Raw genomic sequence first — 27,685 nt, forward strand, 5'->3', positions numbered from 1 at the left:
AAGTGACCGGAAGATTCAGTAGAAATGCCACTTACTCTGTTGAATAATCTTCAAAGCATGCTGCAAGATTATAATAGAAGGTTCCCAAAGCCTGCACCAGTTGCTTTTCCATACAAAACAAATATAATGAGATGACTAGGCATATATATAGGCGCTCAACAAGAATATGGCATTCAGTATAACATTCATAATAGTGATATATGCTTGAAAGCAAAGAAAGGAAGGTCACCCCTCTTCCCTACAAACCCAGAATAACAATTCCAGGTATACAATTCAAAATAGTTCCTTGCTGAGCAACACAATAAATACAGTCCAATTGTTCGTATATATCCAAAGTTTTCCAATCCCAAAATTCCATATATGGAGAGTCACTTCAATTGTAACACCAAGGTATGTTGTTGTTTTACAGCATCTGTCCAATTTTATTTCATATTTCTTTCCATCAGTCAAAATTGGCAGCCAACACGTGTTTCGTCAGGCATTAATATCATGCCTTTCGACTTCTTCAGGGCTGCAAGCCAAGAAGATAGTAATGAGACACTACTTACAGCTCAAAAAACTTCAAAACTAGTCTTTTCTAAAATTTAAAGGTAAAGTCACCACCTACGTGTAAAGCAGTATGTGTACTCCTGATACATCAGTGAGTTTAAACTAAATAAAGTAAAAAAGACACCCTGTTAAAGTGGTGCATACCCTGGTGTGTAGGGAAAACAAGAAAAGACCCAAAGTCCCGAATCTGTCGGTAATAAATAAAATAGAACTTATTTACCAGTTCGAGTATTTCTCTGATCATTTAATTTCCATTAATATAACCAAAAATCGGATTCTGAAACGAAAGGAGCCCATCCTTAGTCTCGCATCAACCACAGAGCCACTATATTCATCAAATACAATAATATACTCACTCAAGCAAAACAAAATCACAACGTGTATAAGTCTTCACTTATTTCCACGGTTTTATCCCAATATTCCAATGTAATCGCGTTATGTATGTCCCTTAACTGTAACGTCGGGATCACATATTAGTCCACACTCATCGTATCACTCACCTAATGTTGCTCTTTTTAATGCCGATAAAGGATCCCAAATAGCTCGGTCTTTTGGTCTAGAGCTGTCAAATATCCAGGCAAGTATAAGTACGTATACATCTGTCACTCGCTAAGATCAAGAAAAACAGAAAAAGGGAGAAAGAACATACCGTTCTTAGAAACTACACTGATAACTGTAACTTGAGCTAACCTAAACTTTTACACTATAAACAGTGCTTACCAATCGTGAAGAGCATGTACGCTCACTCTGGTGTTAAAATCGGCAACTGGCGTGTATCTCCGGCGCCATGTTCTATAAATAGCTGGTTCCTAAACACAAGTAACATGGTCGCCATCTTGTAGTAGCTAAAATCTCTGTGGACCCAAAGGATTCAATCGACAAAAGCAAGTTTGAAAAAACGAATATATCTATTATATAACTCTTATTAAAAGCTAGTGTTGTGTTCTTTATATGAGCAATAATACGCTAACTTATCTTGTCAAAAACGATGGTATATCTACGAAATATTCCCTTTTCCACGTCTATGGCTTCATGAAACGATTCCAATACAAACATGAATCCAAAAGTAAATTATTAATCGAGTTACTAACATAAGTCATCTTAAGTTATTATCCAATAACAAGTAAGTGTCATAACGCGTATTCGAACCCCTATTGTGCTAATGCCTCTACAAGGTCCAATGTGCCATGCCACCGTTTGCCGAGTGTCCTCCAGAGTCACGAGGTTTCATATTACTTCAATAATATACTTCTGTGTCTATTCTAAAAGTCTTTTTTTTTAAATAAATCAGATATGTCACTTGTAGCAGAGCGAGACCCAAGGACTACTCACACACATTCCAGAAACCCAACCATCGGGTATATATGGAAATCACATAAAGTATATATATTTAAATATACACGGGGTAGAGAAGAAGAAGCTATTTGAAAGACAGAAGAAAGATATCATTATCACATAATTATACTCCTATAGCCGTATTCTCTGAGACATCTTTTCATAACAATGTAAACAGTAAAATCTTGGTTATTCACAAAACATTCGTCAAGTGACCAGAGGCTGCAATAGTTAGCTTATACATTTCTCAGTTCAGACTATATACAATTTAAATTGCAGTATCGTCAAACATTGATAAATCTAACAGTCGCATCATTAATCTCCTAAGAAAAATTGAAGTTCGGGGTCTAAGTTTAATCCCTCTTCAACTGCCCGTAGAACCATAATCCATCTTGCTTCCTTGCGTCTAAGTTTCAAGGTTCTATTCCCACCTCGTCTATCTAATGTTACATGTTCAATTCCATGATAAGTAAATTTGTGGTTAACTGAATCATTACCATTTTGGATGGCATGGGAGGCAATAGGATATCTGGTATCCCCATTTTTAAGTGCACGAAAATGTTCCATTATTCGGTCCTTCAACCTTCTAACTGTACTCCCAACATAAATGTTTCCACAAGTACAGGCTATAATGTAAATCACAAATGTAGTCTCACAGTTTATGAATGAGGTAATTCTGAAGGTGCCTGTGTTATTATATTCAAAAGATTGTATCTTTTTTGTGGCCCATCTGCAACAGCTGCAGAACCCACAGTAGTAAAAACCCACCGGTTTCGTACGCAACCATTGCTCGGTTAATATAGGTTTGGTAGGTTTAGGGTAACTTGGGCTCACCACATTAGCAATTGTGGTACCTTTACGAAATGTCAAACTAGGTCTCTCAGTTAGGAATGGTGCTAAGTCACTGTCTGTTCGCAATAGGTGCCAGTGTTTGTTAAGAATTGCAAAAAGTTTGCGACTCCCTGTTCCAAAATTGGTAATCATCCTCACTTTATTTGGACTTTTAGTTCCCTCACTAATATTCTTGGGTCTTAATGTCTCACTTCTCTTAAGTTTAGAAACTCTATCACAGGCCTTAGTAATAACCTTTCCTTCATAGCCTCTGTTTCTAAATCTTTTAGTCATATCCTTTATGTTTGTATTAAAGTCAGTAACAATAGAGCAGTTTCTCCTGGCTCTCAACATTTCACCAAAGGGAATAGCTTGAATTTGGCTCTTCGGGTGGCAACTATCTGCCCGTAGTAATGCATTACAACTAGTTTCCTTTCGGAACATCCGACTACAAAGTCTATTGTCTTGCACAAATAATTCAATATCCAGAAAAGTAAGATGTTGGTTATCAAAATGAGTAGTAAATGTCATATTCAAATTATTGGAGTTAAGATAGGCAAAAAAGGTATTTAGTTCTTCTGAGGAACCTCTCCAAATCAACAAACAATCGTCAATATATCTTCCCCAATAATAAATATGATCTATCCAATTCTGACCCTTTGGGCCCCAGATCCACTCCGCCTCTAGGCGTCCCATAAAAAGGTTTGCGAAGGACGGAGCGAATCTGGAACCCATCGCAGTCCCAAGTCTCTGTCTGTACCATGTATCTTCAAAGAGGAAGATATTGTTCTGTAATACCATTTTAGTCATCTCTATGAGCATCATAGTATGATCTAGGTATTCAGCCGGTCTTTGATTCAAACAATGTTCTAAAGCCTGAATGCCCAAGTCATGGTTTATATTTGAGTATAAGGAAACAACATCTAATGTTGCTAAAATCATATCAGATTCCCATGTCACATCGTTCATAATGTTGAGAATGTGTTTTGTGTCTTCTATATGGGAAGGTAAGTTTTGGACAAACGGTCTCAAGTATAAGTCTATGAATTGTGAATGTTTTTCCGTAGGTCCACCTATTCCTGATATTATAGGCCTGCCTGGTGGTTTCTGGCGGTCTTTATGGATTTTCGGCAAAGTATATAGGCATGGAGCCCTAGGACACTCCACTCTCAAATACCAGTATTCCTCATGATCAAATAATGAGCAATCATACCATTCCTTCAACTTAGTGTTATTCATAGCCACAGTCATTGGTAAAGGATTAGTACTTATTTTCTCATAATACCTAGAATCATTTAGTTGAGATAGAATTTCACTATTATAGTCTTCTTTGTTCATAACAACAATGTTGCCACCTTTGTCAGCCATACGTATTATCACATCAGATAGCAATGAAAGTTCTTTGAGAGCTAACCTTTCATCATGTGTTAAGTTACCTCCAATAAATCTTTTCTTGTTGTTACGTTCTCTTCTTATCAAATTGTCTATATCAGCAGTCACTGATTTATAAAAAGCATCAACCACATTTCCCGCTGATAATTGCGGTGTCCACTTAGATTTCACTTTAAGCCCACTAGTGGGGGCATAGTCTGGGTTAATCTCCAGGTCCCTCAAAAGTGAGCTAACCGTTACTGGGTCTTATTCATTTTCAGTCAGCGACAGCAGTAATTTAGTATCATATACTTCTTGTATGGTAAGATTACTAATTAATGGTTTAGTAACCACTGTTTTATTACTACTCATGTCTAGAAAAGTGTTTTTTTAATTTCAAAAGTCTTGAGAACTTATATAAGTCAATTTTTGTCAAAAACCAATCCACACGTACAGTTGGACAATATCCCAAACCCTTCTTTAATACTGACATCATATTTTCTGATAATTCAACAGATGAAAGGTTTATAATCTCAATTTCATTAATGTCTCCATTCATTTCCTCCAGGATCGCAATCTCATCCCTTCCCTTGCCTCTTCTGCCTTTGCCTCTGCTCCCTCTCCTTGTCTTTCTCCTGGGTTGTTCCCATATCTCCCCCCAGGTTCTCGATTTCCCATTCTGATCCGACGGACCTCCTCTAAAAAAGGATTCAGGGCTGCACTAGCCGTTGTACTAAGGTCATTGTTATCCTCATTTTCACTTGTCGATATATTACTTGAGGATGTATTTAATTCTGAACTAGTAGGTGTTAGACCCTGTTTGGTAGTTTGCCCTTTGGCAATTAGATGATCAAATTTACGAGCAAAAGTATACACTCGTCCAGTATTATAATCATGCTCATCTCTCTTAAGTTTACGAGCTTTCCTGCGTTTTATATCTGCTTGTAAATTAGTTAGAATCTCATCTAACAGGTTGTAGTTTTTTATGGTAGCCTCTGGTAAATTAAGCTGTTTAATTTCCTCCTCACATGTCTGTATCTCAATGAGGAGTTTGGCAATTTTTCTCTCGGCATTGTCTATAAGAATCCTAATCAAATTACTCGAACTATTGGTAAGTTCTTGCTCCCATTTATCTAGGAGGTCCGGTTCCAAATCCTCGTAAGTCGGGATAATCTGTTGTTAGATTGGAGAGACTAAAAAGGTCAGAATTAAACGAGTGGTGGGATGCCATAACTTTGAAACAATATTTGATTTTCAAGCATATTCCTCGTGGCCTTAGGTCTCAGATTATCCCGACTTGAGATACAGACATGTGACGAGCAGATGCTGCTTCTCTGCTCCTTGTTCCTAGCGTTTTTTTTTGCACAAACTTCGTTTTAATTTAATCTGTTTTTAAAGTTATGCTTGTAAAATTGTGTTGAGAGGCGATCTATTTCTATTCAGTGGGAATTTGAATTTGGGCTTTGCACTCAGGGGCAGGTGGGTTTCGAACCGGCGTGTGGCCTGTTTGCCGACACTCCAGAGCTGCCATTTTTCCACCTGGGATGCGGTCTAGTGGCTCACTGGAGGCTGCCAAAGGTGCGCCTAAGGCAAGCCCTTCTGCGCTGGTCAGCGTCCCGGAGGCGGCCGGCGCCGGCAACGATGGCCGTTATTTTGGAAGAAATTAAGGTATGAGCACTCTAAGTGTAAAATATAGCAGGGACAGTCTTTTATTACCATTGGCAGGCAGGCAATGTGCCACACCCTAACTAAGTTCTCAGTTGATTCTGACCTACTGCTATGTAATGCCTGTAAAGGGAAGGCATACCCTAGAGTGGGAGTGGGTTGTGCTCTTAGGGAAAATGATCATGCCCACCGCTCAATAACCTCCCTGAATGATTAGACCGGGGAAAATCTTAAAGCTATCCTTAACGCCAGATCTGTTAAGAAACATGAATTTCAACTATATGATCTCCTTTCTGAATCCAAGCCGGATTTTCTGTTTATTACAGAAACTTGGCTCCATGAGGGATCTAACTCCACTCTCGCAAACACTATACCCACTAATTATATGATAATCAGGAAAGATAGACTGGGAAATAGAGGCTGGGTGGTAGCGATTATTCATAAGAATTATCTCCCTTGCTCGTCTATATCTATTACTGACCTGGAGGTAGCTGGAGGCTTAGGCTTTCACTTGTCGGTCTCCGCCCACCAGACAGTTGCAGGGGTGATTACATATCGACCACCAGGGCCGACCGGACGCTTTCTGGAGTCCATCGGCCATGCCGTAGCACCCATTGTTACTAGATTTAGTCAATGCCTGGTTCTCGGGGACTTTAATATACATCAAGATCAAAAGGAAAACCCAGAGACCAAGAAGCTGTGTGAAGCTTTGAATATCTTCAGCCTGACTCCGTATGTGATGTCTCCCACACATGAAAAGGGTCACATCTTGGACCAGATCTTTTCAAAGTGTAACATTGATCTATATAACCCCCTTCCTATTGTTTGGTCCGACCATTTTAAGCTCATTTTCAGGCTAAAAAAAGATCTGAGTAGGACACAGTCTCTTTGTATACAAGAAGCTAAAGAATATAGATCCTTTAAGCTGATAACGCCCGACTCTCTGGCAGAAATTTTGAACCACCATCCTATTCTTGTGAAGGGCTCCTTAGAAGATGTGACACACGCTCTGGAAAGCTGGCTTCCGAATTGGGCATTGCATCTAGCTCCACCTAAGATGCGTACTGCCGTACAGGGAAAAACTTCGGCTCCCTGGTTCACTGAGGCTTTAAGAAAAAGTAAAAGTGCGTGTAAATGCCTTGAGCGCCTATGGAGAAAAAGGTTTGATCCAATAAGTAAAAACACCTATAAACAGGCACTCAAAGCGCACTACGCAAAAATTCGGCACGAGAAAAAAAGTTTGCTGGCTACTAAAATTGAGCAAGCCAGAAACAGTAGTAGAGAATTGTTTACAATTGTGAAAGATTTTGCATCCCCCCAACGTCACTCAGAGACTTTTCACTCCCACCCTTGAATGGACGAATCAGGTTGCAAAATTTTTCTTTGACAAAATTAAGTCCATTCAAGATTCATTTGACAAGCCTACCTGTATGAGTCAGGACGTTGTGCCAGACCCTAAAGGACATTCTAGGGAGGAAATACTTCTGGATTTCCCTCCTGTCTCTTTGGATACTTAACTTACCATCATGAAGGCGCTCAAGTCTGGGTCGACTTCGGATCCATGTCCTGCGAAAATAGTGGCATCTGTCACCCAGGTTCTGAATCCAGCAGTGAATCAAGTCCTGAACCTGTCCTTGTTAGAAGGAAAGGTCCCGGCGAGGTGGAAACAGGGTAAAATTCTTCCTCTTTTGAAGAAACCTTCAGCTGACCCTGCAGTGGTAAGCAACTATAGGCCTATAACACTGCTTCCTTTTTTTCTCCAAGGCATTGGAGAAGTATGTGAATGTGGTTATCACTGATATTATTGAGGCCACAAATGCTCTTCATCCCATCCAATTGGGGTTTAGAGCTAATTATAGCACTGAAAAGGCCTTACTGGAAGTCCCTGAAACTATCAAAGCAACCCTTAATGGAGGAGGCAAGGCTGTATTGATACTGCTGGACTTCTCGGCGGCTTTTAATACAGTGCCCCACGGACGACTCCTACAGAGACTCAGTGAATGTGGCATTGGGGGCACGGTTCTCAGATGGTTTTCTTCTTTTCTGGAAGGTCGTCAGCAATCTGTCTGGTCCCCCCTTTTTCAGCGGATATTCCACCTCTGAATGTTGGAGTGCCTCAAGGCTCAGTTCTGAGTCCAACTTTATTTAATATTTATATGGCACCGCTGGCACCCCTAGCGAAAAAACATGGGGCAAAAGTTATAACTTATGCCGATGACGCCCAAATGTTGTTAACGTGGGAGAAGGACGAGCCGTTTAATGATAATTCAATTTATCTATGCCTGACAAAAGTGTCTCACTAGTTCCGACAAAACAAACTGTCATGCAATTCCGCCCAAACTGAAAAAAATGATGAGAAACTTCTTACCTCTGCTCCCCTTGTCCCATAGGAAAACTGTGGTCCAAGCCTTGATTATGTCAAGGCTAGATTATGCAAATGCGTTGTACCTGGGCATCCCAAATTATTTATTGGGCCGCCTACAGGTTGTTCAAAATGCCTCTGCCAGAGCGATTTTTCTGGTAGGGCCTAGGACCCACATGACGATTCATTTAAAAGCTTTACACTGGGTTTCAGCTCTCCATAACAGTGGGGCTCAGTACATCAGAAAGAGAATTATACCCTATACCCCAGCCAGGACTTTGAGGTCATCGGCCCAACATTTGCTATCGGTGCCTAAATTCTTCCGGACCAAGAAGGGGGTAAAGTTCCTCCCAGGTGGTAGTTGGAAGACTATGGAACACTTTGCCTCTCTCCCTCAGACAAGAACAAGAGCTTCTTACTTTCAGGCGCCAACTTAAGACCTGGCTGTTCCATCAGTAATGGGGACTTGTTAGGATTAGAGTGCATACTATCTCTCTTTCAAGGGGTACCTTTTAGCGCCGGGACACACCTTGGAGTAGCCGTGCGCTTTATAAATTCCCCATAACATTAACATTAACATCACATAAGACTCAGGCGGAACACTTGCAACCATTGCCCTAGCCGACTCGGTGAGCCGGACAAATACCAGCTGCTGTGAATCGGAACTCAGCCAACTGATTCTGGACAGTATTTTCGATCGCTGGGGCAAACCAAACCTAGAACTGATTGTGACAAGGATAAATCAGAAATACTCGTTCTATGCAAACTTGCACCCACAGCAGGGGTCGTGGAGGAATGTGTTTGTGATCAAATGTTCAGGGATCGTTGCATACGCTTTTCCCGCAATCCCGTTGATCCCAAAGTTCCTCAGAAAATTGAAGGGGGGAAACTTGTCAAATAATTCAGATTGCCCACAGATAGCCCAGTCATTTCTGGTTTGCAGGGACTCTGCTACTTTCAGAACAGAGGTTCATAAGAGAGATAGTGGTAGTTAGGTCTGTGGAATAACCTCAAAATGGAGGATGTGCCCTCACATACCCTGAGAGGTGTTATGCTTCATAGTTTGGGCGTGCTCCTCGTCCGGCTGGCGCTGCAATGCCAGACGGGCTCTATTTACGAAACCTTTATAGCAGTTTCATAGCACACATGCTTTATAGGACCATTATTTCCGATTAGTGTTACACTGTTTTTACTTAGGTTAGTGAGCTGCATGAATAAAGGTTTAGTAAACAGAGCTCCCCTAAACCTATTTTAAAACACTTTGATCACTTCACTGCACTACTTACCACAGCCCACACATCCTCACTCATCTTACGGCTTTATCCAAAAGAACTCCGCCAAAGAGACCCTTCACTGGTTCCCGTCGGGCATTGCAGCGCTGGCCCAACGAGGTGCACGCCCAAATGATGAAGCATGACACCTCTCGGGTGTGTGAGGGCACTTCCTCCATTTGGAGGTTATTCCACATTCCTGACTGCCACTATCTCTACTTTGGTGCTATTCAGAAGGTGAGGCCACTGCAATTAAAAGTTTTCTTCAGAAGAACAACTTGCCTCTCTTTGGTAGCTATCTTTTTAATGGTTTTAAAGGCTACCTATCTAACTGCAGAATAGATTCCTCACTGCCCTCACTCTTCACTATACTGAGGAGTGGACTTTAAGGTTTCTAAAATGGTACCAAGCTAGGTTCGGCACTGACATGGTTGCAGTCTGTTATGTTTGATTTGTGCCTGATGGGCGCAGAAGAGTTGCTAAAGAAAACTGATATTAATGCACAGAGATGATGACTATATACTGCCCGTGGGAAGTCCAAAGGCGCCACTTGTCACTCAAGAGTAATTGTTGAAGAATTCCAGAACTCTTGGAGAAACCTTTTTTTAGTACATGATTTACTTTTCTAATTTTTTTTTTCAGATTGTACTGAGATTTCACATGTACGTCATTGAATGTTATTTAGTTTGCATTATTGCAGCTAAGATTGCTGTTTTATTGTAGTAGCAGTGGAAGCAGGGATATTTCTTCATGACATTTGTGTTACTTAATCTGGTTGCGTTTTCTTCAGCCAAAGGGGGAAGTGGAGGCTTTCAGCGATGAAGTGGTGGAGTGTAAACAAGTTAACATGAACAATAGCTTTCATACGGATGAAGAACTTACCGACATTAAAGCTGTCAGTCCGTTGGAAGAAAATGGAGTGCAGGAAGTGGAGCAAGTGCAAAATGGTGCTGAGAGCCTTTCAGATGGTGAAGGAGCAGACTTAGATTGTGCCACCGTGAACAGTGCTGATGAAGAGGAACTCTCAAAGCATAAATCAGGTAAATGCTAAATTTGTTTCTCAAACTTACAATTGCTTCATAACCTTAAAGAGATTATGATTGCTTATCACCTGCAACATATGGTCACTGTTATCAGCTGTACATTGATTGGCATCAAGAGGGTAAGCGAATGGGAAAACATAGGTACAACCATAATTCTATTCTCTGCAGACACGTTTATTATCAAATTGCTTACCAGATGTCCTTTAATGATTGTTTAGTATGGGTATATATTCACATGAAATGCATTTGTCAAGCCAGGTAAAGAAAGTCAAGTTTAGAAATTAAAACTGCATAATCATTTGGAATGTTGTTTTTTGTATGGTTAATCCAGCAGAAAGCTGGGGTTATCGGTGTGCCAATAAAACTATTTTTACTTTCCGTCTAAAAATCTTGGTTCTTGGTACTGATTCAACAATCGAACCTCTCTCCCATAGAAGCTTTCTCCAAAAACCTTGATAATAATCTGAACAAGGCTGTTCTGAACTTGCTGACATGGCAGTTCCAAACTTTTTCCCTATGAGAAAGCCAACTCATCATAATTTACTTTTCACTCAAGAGACTATTCAGCTTTGAAACACTGGAATAAATGTTGATAGGCAGGGATCAAGTCAGAAATCTAATGAAAGTTGGCTATATCATTTTTGACTAGTGCGGAGATCAATAAATTGGTCTCCTCCAGGGGCTTCTGCTATTAAATTTAAATAGTCCTAAGCCCTGAATTCTCAAGCCTGTGAACATGATCCTGTAGCACTTTCAAATAATTGTAGAGCACTGAGCTCTGCCTGTTTGTCTTTTTTGACACTGGAAATCTTTTCAGACCTTCAAGATTTATTACTTACTGTCTTTCATGATTTTGAGTGTTTCCACGAACTGACAAGGGTTTGTTTCCCTATTCTCACAAAATGCCTCACTTACTGTGAAACATCCATCCTATGATAGTAAGAAGGCTCAATCTGATGTCATTGACCTCATAATCTTCTTGCATGAAGAACATTGCCCTGAAGAGTGTTGTCACTTTCAGAAAATGTCCAGGACGACGCTGAAGAACAGGCAGAAGATCAGGCTTCATGGTCTGTTCTGTAAGAGGCCTAAAAGAGGCAAGGATCCACTTAAGGAAGAGCAGAAGTGTGAGGAGAATGGGAACCTTTTACTACAGCTCCATCTTCTGTTTCCAGAGACTCCCTGAGAGGGTGGTCCAAAAACAAACTAGTAAAACTGCACCACTCAGGGCTAAAGTCTAGATCCATGAGGTAGAAGACTGATTTAGTAGCAAGATTTTTCCTGTCTGGGCTAGGCACACCACTGAGACAGTTGATATCAAAGCACCATTTGCCATTAAGGACACTGCTCATTTGCAGTTTAAACATCCATTGATGCTTCGATCACTATATAGTTAACTTCGAGGCAGTCTTTCACATCATGGACCCTAGGTAATTTGCCACCCAAAAGAGCATCAGCGTAAAAATACACAATACAACATTCAAGATATTGACATCGATGTTGCAGGAGTCTTTGCAAGTTTCCTCTGAGAATGCAATTTGAGGAGGAGAAGCTGCTGTCAGCAAGTAATACATTAAAGCTAGCCAATGAGTTCCCTGTCAACTAAATTTCTGATGACCTTGTTGACCCCACATCAACCATTACTCATTCGACAGCATAGACTACTATCCAGTGGATACGAAGTGAGTCGACGACTATTCTGTTAGTGAAGGTTTTCTTATTGATAGGTACGACTAAATCGCCATTATTGACCGTGTCAACGGAGAATTTCCAAACAAGAAAATACTCAGTGGTTGCCAAGATGACACCTTCAAAGACTACTTCATCAGAGTGCATTTCTCCTAGCAGTCGTGACTCTCTCACCTTTTTTAAGCACAGACGAGGTCTGGCAAAGATGGATCTCTCGGACTGACCTATGTCGCACACAACTCAGTTTCAAGACTGGAGATGTATATGAAAAACCTGATTCCGAACCTGCACTGAAAACTAGCTCCAAATCCCAGGAAGAAGTGAACTATTTCACCTGCCTTAGCAACTTTTTGATGAGCACCAAGATGATGAATAGGCTGACCAGTGACAACATAGCTATGACCCATATAAAGAGTGTAATCAGACCCATACACAGCCCATACTGAAGGTTCTCATTTGCTTGGTTAAGGATTTACAGCATATGGTTAAATAGTATACACTTTTTCCAGAACGACCAAATACTGTTACATCTCACTGTAATTCTGAGCTGCAACTGTTGAATGTTGGTCTAGAATATACCAAAGTTACATAGTCTTAATACTACCTCATGCTTCTTTAATGCACCACCAGATACTCCATGACCCCTTATTTCTCTCTTGCAGGTTCCTGCTTTTGCCTTAGTCATGTTTTTTTTATCTTTCTCACCCCCTTCCTTTATCCCTTGAGTGTTTGTTTTCCTCTCTTGCTCTGGGTCAAAGTCTGATGAGGAAAAATAAGTTCTGGTCCCAACAGGAGTGCCAGTGGGTCCCACTTGCAATTATAGTATTTAATACATTTGACATGCGGGGTGTGAAGGTGATACAAACTACTTTTACAGTTGCGGCTGCATGCCATGTCTTGGAATGCAGTAGAAGTTATTGGAGAATACCCCTACATAACTTGTTTGTCATCCATGGGCAGTTTCAGTAGTGATGCATACCACTAACAAAAATCACAAAATCCTATGACTTCTGTGCCACTCCCCCAGATTGCTAAGGAGGTTGAATAACATTGTTAAGCGATCTGACATGGCAGCAACCTTGTCTATCCTTGGCAGATACAGTAAGCTAATTATCTCTAATGTTGCTCCGTTCATGAGCTACTTACCAATGCTAAGTGAGCTTAAGCCTGAGCAATATTGAAGAAAGAGAAAGGGCATATTTTGACATTGAGATAGATGTACCTGTGACAAGATTCAGACAACAAGCAGGAGCATCTATGTTATGCCAAGACTGGCTATGCCAGATTCTTTTAGATCTGAAATTCAGAGGATTCTGGATATGTTCTTTGGTAAGGAATCATTGTTTATCATACAGGTTGATGAGGCAAAGAAGTTGATTAAATCTGACAGGAGCCGCCAGGCCGGTGGGGGTCTAGCAACAGAAGCAGCAGTAGTCCTTACGAGATACTTGTGGAAGAGGGCAATCCTAGCAGAGGAGGAGCATAGTAATCTTATGCACAACAATTCTATCGAGAATAACTTCCGCAATATAGATATCGACCTATCTGAAGCAAGCATCATAACATAAGGGAGCAGCTCAATCAAGAGATCAAGGCAGCGCAAGACACTGGCTGCTATCAGGCACTGGCCACAACCACTATTTTATTAGCAAAACACCTTACAGTGAATGGAAGAATTTTGGCTTGCTGCAAAGAAAGGAAAGCAATATCAATCGACTGATTGGCCCTGAAGTGAGGAGGTTTGGTCATTCAACACAATTTGTCCAAAAAACAACTCCCACTCGTAATTGAATGCACCAACACCTTCATCTGATGCAAGTGAATTTATCTCTATGCTACATGAGTATGCCATAATATTTGTCCCAAAATCCCAGCAAAATGGGTGATTCTGTTTTTGCATATTCATCTAGAAGTTAGGCCAGTGGAGGCAAATTCTAGATCTACAACAATTACATATTTCACAAAACAATTTTCCATGATGACCCTTAAGAAGATGCTTCAACTCTTAATGTAAGGAAGAATACATGAAATCTTTAGATCCGAAGGGCATTTATTTTCACATTCTCATCCACCCTACACAAGGAAAATATCTGCTTTTAAAAAATATATATATAATTTTTATTGCCATTTGTAAATATACAACCTTTATATTTACATGTAGTAATTCAAGATGTAATGGCTATCAAGCACATTTTGAGTTATTTCTGCCCATTCGGGCAATAGGCTTATTCTAGGCAACATTTTATTCCATACATGTATAATCAGGAGAGATAAATAAATTAGGGAGTGGAAAAAAAAAACCAAACAAATGCTTCCTGCATTTAACTACATATTCCAATGCGATCTGCATGCAAGTAATGTCCTCTTCATCTGTCCCAGATGTGCCTTATATGTTTTATTTCTCAGTCCCTGGGGCTTGTCAGGCACCATATTGTAATGTAACATCCTTTACTATTCCCACAGGTTACCATGTTGTGTGTGCCGTTGCCTAATAAAACAAATAAACTTTAACGAGTGAAAGTGTCAGTCAGCGCATGCAGATGTCTCTATTGCAGTCCCCCTCAGTGTAGGGGTGGTGCTCCAGTGTGCTCCCAACAGGGGTGGGAATCTTTCAATAAGCGTTGATGTCAGATATGTTCCCGTGCACTTTCAACCACCCATGATATTATTGGAAGGGGGAGGGAGAGGGGGGACCCCCAGTGGGAGGGGTGCAATACAAGCAGGGCAGTCAACCAGAGCCAATCCGATTCCAGGCAAGGAGCCGGGGGGCGTCCCTACTCCGGCAGTCCTCCCGCAATTCTCCCCCTTTATTTCAATAGCTTACTTCTCCTCTGCTGTGGCAGTCTCGCCCTCCTCCTCTTCACTATTGGAGCAACTTGGGTGTTCCCACTTGAATAAGACTTCTCTCCATGCCTCTGCGATTGGGCGCCTGCGCAGGCCCTTCATCTCTTCTCTGTGCAGAGCCCTACCCTCAGCTGCTGCCCATCTTGGTAACTCTTGGGTCCAAATAACAATCTGCGGCCCCATGGCTGATTTTCACAATATCGCGATTCGCCTCTTAGCGAGGGCCAAGGACATATCAATAAATCGTCTCCCCACCTTGCATTTAGGTGGTCTGGGATATAGCCTTAGGGGACAAACCTCCACTGAGTGGGCTAATGAACAATCCAATATGCCATTGATTTTAGTCATCACTGCTTCCCAGAACGTTTGTACAAGCGTGCAGCTCCATGTTATGTGGAGGAAGTCTGCGTCTAGTTGCTTGCATCTTGGGCATTCTCTAGGTTCCCCTCCAAATTCAGCCTGTATGCTGTGTGGGGACATATATCTCATATGGACATAATTAAGTTGTAGATATTTTAAGCAGGTATTGCAAGAGATCTTCCTGGGTGATTCAAAAATGCTGCGCCATTCTGCATCAGTGAGTGTCTTATTAAGGGATCTCTCCCATTTCCCCCGTAGGTCTAACATCGGGGACAAGGATGCTTCTAGGAGCGATGCATAGAACCATTTAATTTGATCCCTGGCTGTGCCCAGCATGATAAGAGTGGAGAACCACATGCGTGGTCGGTTCCTCTCTTCCTGCACCCCATAGCTGCTCAAACGTCCTCACCAGCGTTTCATACAAGTGAAACTGGCCAGCAGGGAGTCCACCGCCATCCACCAGTTCCGCAGTGGGAAGTAAGCGTTGATCTTGAAAACAGTCCCCGGTCATGTCGATCCCTGCCTCGGTCCAAGCCGTCAATTGCTCTGACCCCAAGGTCGCCTGAGGCTCTCCAAATGCTTTCTCCAGGTCTACTAAGAGAAGCGGGCCCGCTGTAGATTCTGGTATAGTATTTAATATAGCTGACGTAGGTTATTCGATATGTTACGGGGGGGGGGACACCCGTTTTTGTCACGATGAATCAAATATTTCATGTGCGGAATCAATCTAAGCGCTAGTATTTTACTAAGTAACTTAAAATCAGTATTGGGCATAGATAAAGGTCTATAGACCCTCATCCCTGCCTCTGAGCTCTCGGTCTTGGGAAGTGGTATCACCAATGCAGAACGCGTGGAGGACAGCAAGTGTCCCATTCAACGGGCTTCATTATGCATGGTTACCAAGCGAGGGGCCAACTTAGACCCATATTTCACATAAAACTATGCAGGCGGACCATCGGGGCCTGGTGTTTTACCTCTCACCAGCGGAGTTATGGCTCATTTGACTTCCTGAAGTGTGATCGGTCCCCTCTGGTCCTCCACGGCTTCTTCCTCCTGTGAGGCTCCCCGTGGTGCTGTGTACATGTGCGATTTTGATCTGGGTTATCAGAGAGCCCTGTGATTCAGGCCTAGTCAGCCATGCCAAATAATGGACAGCTTTCCCCTCCTCACTCTGCACTCCATCCATGTATGTTCTATAGACATGTGATCGGAGCCTCTCCAATGCCTCATCGTATTTTTTCCGTTTAGTCAGTAATTGCTCGCGCGCCCGGGTCCCCGGGCCCTTGCATATTATCTCTGTGATCTCTTGTGAAGTTCCCTCTGTATCCCAGTTGTTTGCCTCACGCAGTGCCCTTTTACCACTGCTTTAAAAGCCTTCCATTCTACTAGCGCTGTAGAGGCGGTGTCCGCATTTTCATTGAAATATGTCTCTACTGTGAAGCGTAATGATTCTGCAAAATGCACATCCTCCAGTGTTAAGTCTCCATTCTTGTATTGGGGGTCTACGCCTTCGTGAGCGGTAGGTTAGCAACAAGGGGCTGTGGTCCGAATAGGTGAGGCCCAAATATTCAGTAGAATGTGTGAAAGAGCCAATGGCTTGTGAGCATCAAATTGCGTCTATTTTGGTGTGGAGGTGGTGTAAGGTCAAGTAGTAGGAGTATTCCCTGTCTCCACTGTGCTGTAGGCGCCATATGTCTTGCAGGTCCCAGTGTGCCATACACTCCGCAGTCTTGACGCCGTCTTACGTGCTTGTGCTCCCGCCAGGGGGGATGAGAACGGTCCAGTTGTACATCAGCCTTGCAATTAAAATCTCCCCCTCCACCATTTGACCCACTGCTATGCTCGCTATGTGCGCAGGGTGGGGGGGTCAAGTATGTCAGTTGGTCATGGTTGGGGGCGAAGCAACAACATAGTGTTATGTCCTGACCCAGTAGTCGCCCGCAACTTGCTAGCACATTCCTTCCCCTTGTGTCTGTTATGGTGCGTATTGTTTCAAAGGGAACCCCAGGCCGTATCCATATCAACACACCTCAGGCAAACGCAAAGTATTCAGTGACAAATATGTGTCCCCTTGATCGCCTCCTCAATCTCCCCACCTCCCCCTGAGTCAAATGAGTCTCCTGTAATAGCGCGATTTGCGCTCCTCAGTGTTTCAAATATTTGTAAATATTATATCGTTTAGACATGGGGTCCATTCCCCTAATGTTCCATGTAAGTAGTATCTGAAAGAAACAGTTATAGACTCCTTACCTTAGAATTACCCCCAGGCATCAGACTAGATCCAGAAAGTTTTTCGTCAGCAGTACCCCTGCGCGTCGGAAGGTGGCGTCGGTCGACTCTACGTTCGGCATTGTGGTAGCCGGGATGACGTCGCGGTAGCTACATAGACGCCGCCCTTGTGCGCTGACGTCAGTTCTTTCTTCTTCCGCGCCTGCAAGCGCAGATCCGGATAGAGCGGTACCCCCAGTCATTAATTGACTTTTTTGTGACTTTTGTCATCTTTGTTTTTGAGTCTCAACCGACTCCTGGTGCACAAGGGATGCCCAGCTTCAAGGCATGCGGTGCCTGTCGGTGACTGATCCGCACCACGTGTGCCTTTACTGCCTGGAGCGCGACCATGACCCCAAGTCGTGCTCCGACTGCCAAACCATGGCCCCAAAGTCTTTGCGGGAGCAGTCCCAAGGCTCAAGGTCCCGTTTGCATGGGAGGTCGAGGAACCGATCGTGGAGTCATCATTACTCCTCTTCTTAGTCTTCGCACTCGGGGTCAGGTAAGTCGAAGCACAAGAAGCAGTCAAAGAAGCATCGTCGCTCTTCGACTTCCCCTCGTCCGTCGCTCGGCGTGACCAAGGGTGCGGGTAATGCCCCTCCCACGGCTCTGTATGCGGAGCCTTCAGGGTCGACTCCGGCCTTTTCTCCCTTCCCGGGACCGGGAACAAACCCTGCACAGCTCCTTCGATTTTTCGAAACGATGCATGGCATCTTTGGGTAGCCCGACTCTGCTGGCGTGCCTTCTGGCCCAGCAGACTTGGCTGGGGGCCCTAGGTCTTAGGCATCTTCGGCCTCGGCACCGCAGGGCCCCCTTGGATCCAGGCCTGGATCCGGATCGGCGCTGGTTGACCTCATTACACCCGCGCCGATTCCACCGGCACCACGTCCGCAGCCGACCCTGGCTGGATCCCCAGCCGGTGTCGACCCTGGCTTCTTCCGCGATGTGGACACTGAGCCGGACTGGCGTCATCCAGAGCCGGATCTGGCGCCGATGGGTACTTTTTTCCCTGTTTTCCACCCTGGCCATTTTCAGCCAGATTGACAGCCAGAGGAGGGTGAGGAAGACTGGAAGGGGTCTGATGCCCATTTGATAGACCAGTTGGAGTACGATCTGGACTGCAGAGAGGAACTGAGGGATGCCAGCGGTCTGGATACCTCCCCAGACCTAGGCATGTTGTCTCCTCCTACCATGGCTACGAAGAAGGGAGCGTCATAGGCAGTGGTGTTGCATAGGACGGCCGATGACTCTCCACCTCGAGCTACCTATGGTGACAGTCAAGGACTATCCTCCTGACAGAGGTCTTTTATCCGGGAGTGGCCTCTTCGAAGCTCCTGCTGCCGTTTAATGAAGCCCTCACTGACATCCTTTTGGGCACGTGATCCAGGCCCAACACAGGGGCTACTGTATCAGGATGATTGCCCAACGCCACAGTGCTTTAAGGACTCTAACCTTACGGCCAGTTCCTTGGGCCTCTCCACCACCCGCCTTACGCAGTCTGCCTTTCGTGGCTACGGAAGGGGTGCCCCGCTATGTCCAACCCAGAGCCACAGGCCGGCGCAAGCTGTTCAGGTCCAGCGCGGCTGGGTACGTTGGAACCACCGGCGTGGTTCTGGGGTCCAGCGGGCGGGCCAGTCCACCACGGCCCCCTCTGCAGCAGCCTCCAAACCCTCCCAGTACGACGTTTCAGGGCCAGCAAACGCCAGTGGGCGGCTGGATCCGCCATCACCTTCCGAACTGGCGCACCATCACGTCGCACAAGTGGGTTTTGCAAATAGTCTAAAGGGGCTACTCCCTCCCCTTTGAGACTACCCCTCCCTCATTGCCACCTCAGTACCATCGCATGTCACCTGGCCCTCTCCAACAGGAAGTTTCGGCACTCGGCCAAGGGTGCCAGCGAGCGCGTTCCTGCCCCAGAAGTAGGTTGTGGTTGCTATTCCCACTAATTTCTGGTACCCAAGAAGGACAAAGGCTTGCGTCCTATCTTGGATCTCAGGGACTACCACTCCCTCATTGCCACCTCAGTACCATCGTCGTCTGAGGAGGATCACCTGGCCCTTCTCCGACAGGAAGTTTCGGCACTCGGCTAAGGGTGTCATCGAGCGCGTTCCTGCCCCAGAAGTAGGTTGTGGTTGCTATTCCCACTACTTTCTGGTACCCAAGAAGGACAAAGGCTTGCGTCCTATCTTGGATCTCAGGAACGTCAATGGCTTCCTCTGGAAGGAGAAGTTCAAGATGTTGACGCTCACTCAGGTCTTGTCTGCCCTTGACCCTGGAGACTGGATGGTAGCGTTGGACTTTCAGGGCGATTACTCTCACATTCCCGTCCTGCCAGCCCACCTGCAGTACACGGTAGGTCGCGAGCACTTTCAGTTTACTGTGCTCCCCTTTGGCCTTAGCAGTGCCCCATGGGTGTTCATGAAAGTGATGTCGGTGGTCGCAGCTCCTCTGCGCAGATCAAGGGTTCCAGTCTTCCCCTATCTCGACGACTGGCTATTGAAGGCAGGCTGGCCCCAGGCTGTCGTCTCACACCTCCAGACTACGGCCGACCTCCTGCATTTGCTGGGGTTCTCCATCAACGTGCCGAAGTCACACCTGACCCCCTCTCAGAAGCCCCTCTTCATCGGAGCGGTTCTGGACACAACACAGTTTCAGGTTTATCCTCCTGAACAGCGAGTCCGGGATATTCGGGCTATGATTACAACCTTTCAGCCCCTATCCTGGGTTTCGGTCAGGATGACCCTGATACTGCTGGGCCTCATGGCCTCCTGCAACCTGTTGGTCGATCATGCCAGGTGGCATATGCGGGCTCTGCAGTGGGACCTGAAGTTCCAGTGGGCGCAGCATCAGGGGAATCTGTTTGATTGCATCCAGATCTCGCAGGGCACTGCACGACAATTGCAGTGGTGGCTCATGAACCAGGATTGGGTCAACGGTAGATCCCTCTCCCTTCCCCAACCAGAGCACACAGCGGTGACAGACGCATTCCTTCTGGGATGGGGCAGCCACATGGGAGAGGCAGAGATCAGAGGCCTCTCGTCTCAACCTTCTGGAGTTTCGGGCGATCCATCTTGCACTCAAAGCATTCCTTCACTCTGTCCGGTAAAGAGTGGTGCATGTGTTCACGGACAACACTACCGCCATGTGGTATAGCAACAAATAAGTCGGGGTGGTGTTATGGACATCTGCCTCTGGACATGGTTTGAACATCAGGGCATATCCGTGATGGTTCGACACCTGGCAGGCTCTCCAAAATTGGCTGACGAACTCAGCCGCAGGTGCATGATGGATCACGAATGGCATCTTCCCTCAGAGGTGGTGCAAGGTCTCTTTCAGCAGTGGGGAGAACCTTGGTTAGATCTATTTGCCACCGAAGAGAAAGCGCAATGTCAGCAATTCTGCGCGTTGGAATTTCCAAGGCGGCACCCGCTAGGTGATGCTTTTCGTCACAAGTGGAGTTGCCGTCTTCTATACGCCTTTCTGCCTATCCCACTTCTGTTCAGAGTGCTGAAGAAGATCAAGCATGACTGGACCCCAAGTCATTCTTGTGTCTCCGGATTGGACTCGAAGAGTCTGGTATCCTGAGCTGCTCAACATGGCCATCGGTCCTCCGACAAAGGCTGCCTCTTCGTGAGGATCTTCTGTCGCAGCAGCAGGGGACGGTACTCCACCCAAACCTGTCCAACCTCAACCTCCTTGCGTGGAGATTGAGCAGCGCCAGTTGACATCATTTGACGTGCTTCCCTAAGACTGAGATGTAATCTTACCAGCCTGGCGTCCCTCCACTAAGACAGTCTATGCCTTCAGATTAAATAAATTTGTGGCATGGTGCACAGCAAAGGCTGTGGATCCCCTTTCTGCCCCTCTTTCTGAGGTTCTCCTGTTCCTCATTTCTTTGGCCCAGTAGGGCTCTGCTCTGGGCACTGTTAAGGGCTACCTCTCGGCCATTTCAGCCTTCCTCAGGCTCCCTGATCAGCCTTCTCTTTTCAAGTCCCCTGTTGTGAATAGATTTCTTAAGGGCATTACTTATCTTTTTCCTCATGTTCCCTTCGTAATGCCCTAGTGGGACTTGAACTTAGTTCTGACATACCTTACGTGCGCTCCCATTGAGCCAAAGCATAACTGCCCTCTCAGACTTCTCACTTTGAAAACTGCTTTTCTGGTGGCCATCACCTCTGCACACAGGTTGAGTGAGCTGCAAGCTCTGTCTTCCAAACCTACCTTTCTGACTGTCCATCCGGACAAGGTCGTCCTTGGAACTAGACCTTCCTTTCTTCCCAAGGTGGTTTCTTCTTTCCACATTGGCCAAACCATCACTTTGCCCACCTTCTTTCTGCCTCTGCATCCTTTGAAAGAGGAAAAGAAGCTCCACCATCTGGATCCAAATCATGCACCTTCTTTCTACTTTAATCGCACCAAACCATTCCGGGTGGATGACCAGCTCTTTGTTAGTTACGTGGGCGCTAAGAAAAGCTGGGCCGTGCACAAACGGACCATCTCCAGGCGGGTCGTTCTGTGCATCAAAGCCTGCTATTCTTTGGCTAAGAAGGAACCTCCAGTTGGGCTGCGTGCCCATTCCACTAGGGTGACAGCAGCTACTGCTGCTTTGGGATGAAGAGTCTCCCTGAATGACTTTTGTCAGGCAGCTACCTGGGCATAGATGCACACTTTTACGAAATACTACTGCCTGGACAGTCCAGTCCGGAGAGACGGCTTCTTTGGCCGTTCTGCTCTCCAGGACTTTCTGGCGTGAACTTGGTTCGCAGTCTCACTTCGGGGTTGTATTGCTGGTGTATCTATTCCAAGGTAAGGAATCTATAACTAAATGTTTCTTTCAGATGAACAAGTTACTTAGCTTCGGTAATGATATATCTGAAAAAAACATAGGTTAGTTATAGATTCCTTACCGCCCCACCCATCCTCCCCGTTCTGCAAATGACTTCTAGGGATAAGGACTTCCTTTCAGGGCCCTTGTATTGTGCACCAGTGGTCCGTGTCTTGCATGGCTCTGTGCTTCTGGCGTGGAACGTTGTGTACAGAACTGACGTCAGCGTGCAAGGGCGGCATCTATGTAGCTACCGCAACATCATCCCAGCGACCACGACACAGACGATGAATGCGGAGTCGACCGATGCCACCTTCCGACGCACAGGGGTACTGCTGATGAAAAACTTTCCGGATCCAGTCTGACGCGTGAGGGTAATTCTAAGGTAAGACATCTATAACTAACCTATGTTTCTTACAGATATATAGTTACCGAAGGTAAGTAACTTGTACTTCACGTCTTGTTGCGTCATTGCCTTTCAGGACGTTCCAACAGTCCCTGCATGCACAGGAGACATGGCATTCTGTCAACTGCCATCGGCCCAAACTCTTAATAAAAAACATAGCAATGTAGGCCCAAACTAAATGTAGTGAAGGACTCCAGGGGGGTTGTGGCTGTGCTGGCTTATCGGGTCTGTTGTGAGCTGCAATAAATCAAGTCAGTGTGTGTTGCGTTGCATTGCAAGGCCTCCGTCACCGGCCCGGTCCCATAAAAGCTCAGGTTGGCCATACCTTGCTACATACTATCATCTGCAGTGTGTGGGGTCACCACCAGGAGTTCCAGGATACCCTTGCCAAATGAATCAGATTCTGAGCCCCCAGTTACCTTAGTGGATCGCGAAACCTGATCTCATGGGGATTCCCATTTATGGGTGATCTCCGTCACCGCCTGCATGGCTGCCGCTCTTTGCAGTTCGGTCTGCAAGGAGTTTGTATTCTACGCTCCTATCCGTTCTGACCGCCTCTGGAAACACTTTCCAGGTCTCCGGTCCCTCGCCGTCTGTTGAGGCTTCGGTGCTTGGCCCGGTTACTCCTGCGAAAGGCTTCAATCCAGTCCCAGGCCTGTTGCGGGCTCTTGCAAAAGTGGGTCTTGCCATCCACTACAATACAGAGCTTGGCTGGAAACATGAGTGAGTACTGAACTACTTCCGCTCTGGTCGTCCTCTTGACTTCGAAGTATGAGGCCCTTTTCCGTTGAACCTCCAAAAATATAGTCTGGAAACATGGAGACTTTAGTGTTAACTATGAAGGGGCCATCTGTGCGAGCTTTCTGCAGATTTATATCTCTATCTCTATAGTGCAACAGCCTGCCCACCACTGGTCACGGGGGGGCCGGCACTGCTGGGCGAGCTGGCACGCGGTGATGTTTCTCCAATGTGAAGAACTGCGTCAGCGCTCCTGGGGCCTCTACATCTCTAAGCCATGGCTCTAGGTATGCCACCATATTGCCTTTTTCGATCCCCTGTGGCAGACCAATAATTTGTATATTGTTGCGGCGGCTGCAACCCTCTCCATCTTCCCACCGCCGTTTCCAGTTCCGGACTGTGTCTGTTCGCTCCGCTACTTGCTGGGAGGGGGCCTTATGTTCAGGGGCTAGTTCTATAAGCCCATATTCCACCACCTTCACTCTCTCATTGAGTTTTTGGTGTTTTGCTTAGATGAGGCCAAGACCCACCGACACATTGCTTATGTCCTGGTGGAGCATGGCCTTCACATCAGAGATGGCTACCAGTATTTTGGACAGCTGCTGCTGGATGCGATCCGGTCGTGACTGAGGCTCAGGGCTACCCCGTGCCTGATCGAGTTGATCTTCCTCATGATCTGGGGCATTTCCGGCTTGTCTCTCCTGTGGTTTCCCCATCTTTGCAGTCTCAGGCAATGGGGAGCCCATTCCCCACACTGGAATTAATCACCCAAGTCTCCTTCACTGGATCTCGGGCCACTCACATGCTCACTACTCAGTCACGTATGTAGGTTCCTGCCTATTCAGGGCGTGGGCTCCTTCTAGCCATTGGACATGACTTGGTCACTGCACGGGTGTGGTCTCCAGACCTTTATGTAGCACTCATCTCCCCCTGGTGCACCTTGTTCTTCCTTTACCCAGGAGCAACTAATGCCTTATCCACCCAGGCCATCTTCTGCGGGCAGTGAGCTCCTCGGCTACGCTTCGTCTGGTCTCTCGCCCAAGCTCAATTTCGCTTCCGCAGGTGGGCTTCTTGGTTGCACCACCATCAGACTCCCTTCCTAAACTCAGTTGCGCTGTCGGTCGCTCTTCATTGCGCCCCAGTTCTGCCAGTAATCTTAAGTTGTTGCGCCACTGTTACAGTACCATTGCGCAGGCAGCTCCCCGTAGGCCGCGCCCACCCTTCACCGTGCAGGAACTGCACCCTGAGTTCCCCATGCTCCTTCTCGCCCGGGCAATCTTCGAACTCGGGCACTCCGAAGTACTCCTAGTGTTCGGCGGGAGCAGCAGTGGAACTCCTAACAGGGCTCACAGCCTTCCCTGTCTCCACTCACTGCCTCTGCTTCACTCAGCGTCACCTCTGTCCGGGGTCTGCCGGCGGCCTAAATATCTGCTCTATGCGGATGCTGGCTGCCATAATCAGTTAAAGTTTCTCCCAATCGGCCTAAAAATCAACCCTAAAAATGTTTACAAAGTGTATTTATTTGGTGGCTTTTTTGAGGAAACCAGGCCTTCAGGCATTTCCTTCCTTAGATTGGCTGTTAAATGAAAATTCATTCCAGTCCAGCAAAAACTCTTTATCTTTTCTCAAGCTCTTCAGCAAGTTGGGCTTCTCCCTCAACAGTTAAAAGTCCTCTCATTCCTGGCAGAAAAATAGTTTTTTCTGGGGGCAATCTTGTGCACCATTGGTGGTAAAGGCGACTATCCACTGGATAGTGATAAAACACTTGAATATATCCTGTAGTTTATGACACAAATGCCTGACGACAAACGCTGGGTTAGTAGGATTAATATTAAACATTCAATATAAAATAAAGCAAGAAAATATCTTGTATATGAACTAATGATTACTTACTGTTGAAAGTGCATACTAATCGAAGCTTCTAAAAGCCAAATAAAACTTTTCTGGGGGGGAAGAGTCAAGTAGACAAAGATAAGGAATTTTACTAGTAGGGATGGCAACCAACACCTTGCTAAGAAAATTATCTAAATAAAAAATATAGGAATAGTGATCCATAAGATATTTGTACCCTTTCCCCCACAGTCAACTCTGTGTCCTTTCACAACTCACAGATGTCAGCTATGAGCATTTACCTCATCCATCATTCTTGATGGTCATGGATGACTGGATACGTCCTCTGGAGCATCCAGAAAAATGTGACCCTCCGGTCTGAAATGTTTCTAGTTGGTCATATTAATCTACGTCAAGAGTGGAAAAAAGTTATTCTTTGTCCTACACATGTCGCTGAGACATTGAGCAAGTGTGTGGTGTCACCGGTAAGTTCAAAAGGTTGCTGATTCAGTAAGCGTCTGATGAAAAAGTGTGGTTATGACGACTGAAGTAATGTGTTTCTGAAGTGGATGAACTGCACATCTAATCATGCAACAATTTTCCAAATCTGACAAAGCTCAACAGGCCTTTTTAAATAAAACAAGAGCTTGCTTTGGTAAAGAGATGAAAGGGACACATTGTCTATTGAAAGAGAAATACATGGGAGAACCTCAAATTAGACCAGTAAAACCAGGCTTAAGGGGAAATAAAAACTCTTCACATGTAAGTGGGATTGTTGTAACTATTCTCAGTCACTTGAAGAAGAGGTTGTCCAGGTGTTAGTGGAGAACTTAACAAGTCCCAGGAATCAACTCTTGAAAAACCTTTTTGTACATTACCCTCGTAACTCAAAATACCAACTAAAAAGAAGCGTGTCCTTGACAACTCTGAACTGTGTGGATCGAATCACCTTGTAAAATTGTGACCGTGTTGGTTTTTATTATATGCTACACATCTGTATAGGTTTTTAAAAAAATTATATGTTAACCTTTTTTAGTTATATGGCACTGTATTGTTGTGATGCATTAATGATTTTATTGATTTGTAATAAATTGTGCAACTTTTTAACAAACAAATGTGTTACTAGTTTTATCAATTTTCTGCAACTGTCTGTCTTATATGGTACACGCTTCTTTTTAGTTGGTATTTTGAGTTACGAGGGTAATATACAAAAAGGTTTTTCAAGAGTTGATTCCTGGGACTTGTTAAGTTCTCCACTGATTCTCTCCTTGTCCCCTATTGGACTACTAAGGAGGCCTCCCTTCTTCTTTCTCTTTGTCCAGGTGTTAGCACACCATTTTAGAATGGAAGCCCAAATTCTTGGCTGCTGTGCATTCAGTATCTCAGACATGCACTGAACACCAGGAATGACGTTGCGGCTTAATTTCTCGTTAGTACGTATTTGTGTTCTAGGAGTTGGGGAAAGCATTCCCACGTCTTTGATGTAGGGTACGTTTCCGTCATTCATCACCTTCTGAAGAGAACAGAATTTCCCTTCGGCTTCTTATGCATCTGCATAGGCCAGACAAAAATGTTCCACAGATCTGTGGAGAATGCAGACAGATACTGATTTCATTTAAGGTAGACCATGCCAGTGACAATAGAAAAAGGGGCAGATATTTCACCCTTAACTGCCTCTATAGCCAGTAGCACTTCTGCTCGAGTCCAACAATTTTGTTCTCTTCACCTTCAGCTGTTGAACTAAGGACTAGTTGTGTGGTAGTCTGAACACAGTCCATGTCAAGCACTGATCCACTGAAGTGTAAGAGGTTCTAAGACCTCAGTCCATTGTCCATCAAGCGACAGAAGATTCTGCCACATCTCTTGAATGAATGAATGAAATGATTCTTATATAGCGCGTGGCTACCCGAACGCATCCCAGCGCTTGCAGCTACAACAGAGAGGAAAGGAAGAGATTAATCTGATGGATAAAGCCAGGTTTTTATTTTCTTGCGGCAAGAAAGATGGTTGGGCTCTTGTCTGAGGGAGGGTGGCAGAGAATTCCACATCTTTGAGGTGTTGTGAGAAAATAGACGACCCTCTGAACGGGCCTTATGGATTCTATTGACTTGTGACAAGTTCTGGTCATTCGAGCGAAGATTTCTGGGGGCTTTATAAGATTTAATCAGGTTTGCCAGAATGGGCGGGCCCTTGCCCTGAAGGGTTTTATGGGCGATACAGAGGGATTTGAAATGTACCCGTTCTTTGATAGGCAACCAGTGGAGTAATCTCAGCGCTGTGTTCGCTGAGGAGCGGTAG

General features: G+C 45.1%; 1 protein-coding gene across 13 annotated transcripts in view; it reads left to right on the forward strand.

Annotated features, from left to right (window-relative positions):
• EIF4G3 (eukaryotic translation initiation factor 4 gamma 3) overlaps positions 1-27,685 on the forward strand; it is a 1,426,031-nt gene that overhangs the window by 829,453 nt on the left and 568,893 nt on the right. For all 13 annotated transcript variants that reach the window (XM_078642564.1, XM_078642569.1, XM_078642559.1 and 10 more), the window contains one exon: positions 10,175-10,424. In XM_078642564.1, coding sequence (XP_078498690.1) covers positions 10,175-10,424 — 250 coding nt within the window. The remainder of the gene's footprint in view (positions 1-10,174; positions 10,425-27,685) is intronic.

The sequence above is a fragment of the Lissotriton helveticus genome, chromosome 5_1, assembly GCF_964261635.1.
Source record: "Lissotriton helveticus chromosome 5_1, aLisHel1.1, whole genome shotgun sequence".
Lineage (NCBI taxonomy): Eukaryota > Metazoa > Chordata > Amphibia > Caudata > Salamandridae > Lissotriton > Lissotriton helveticus.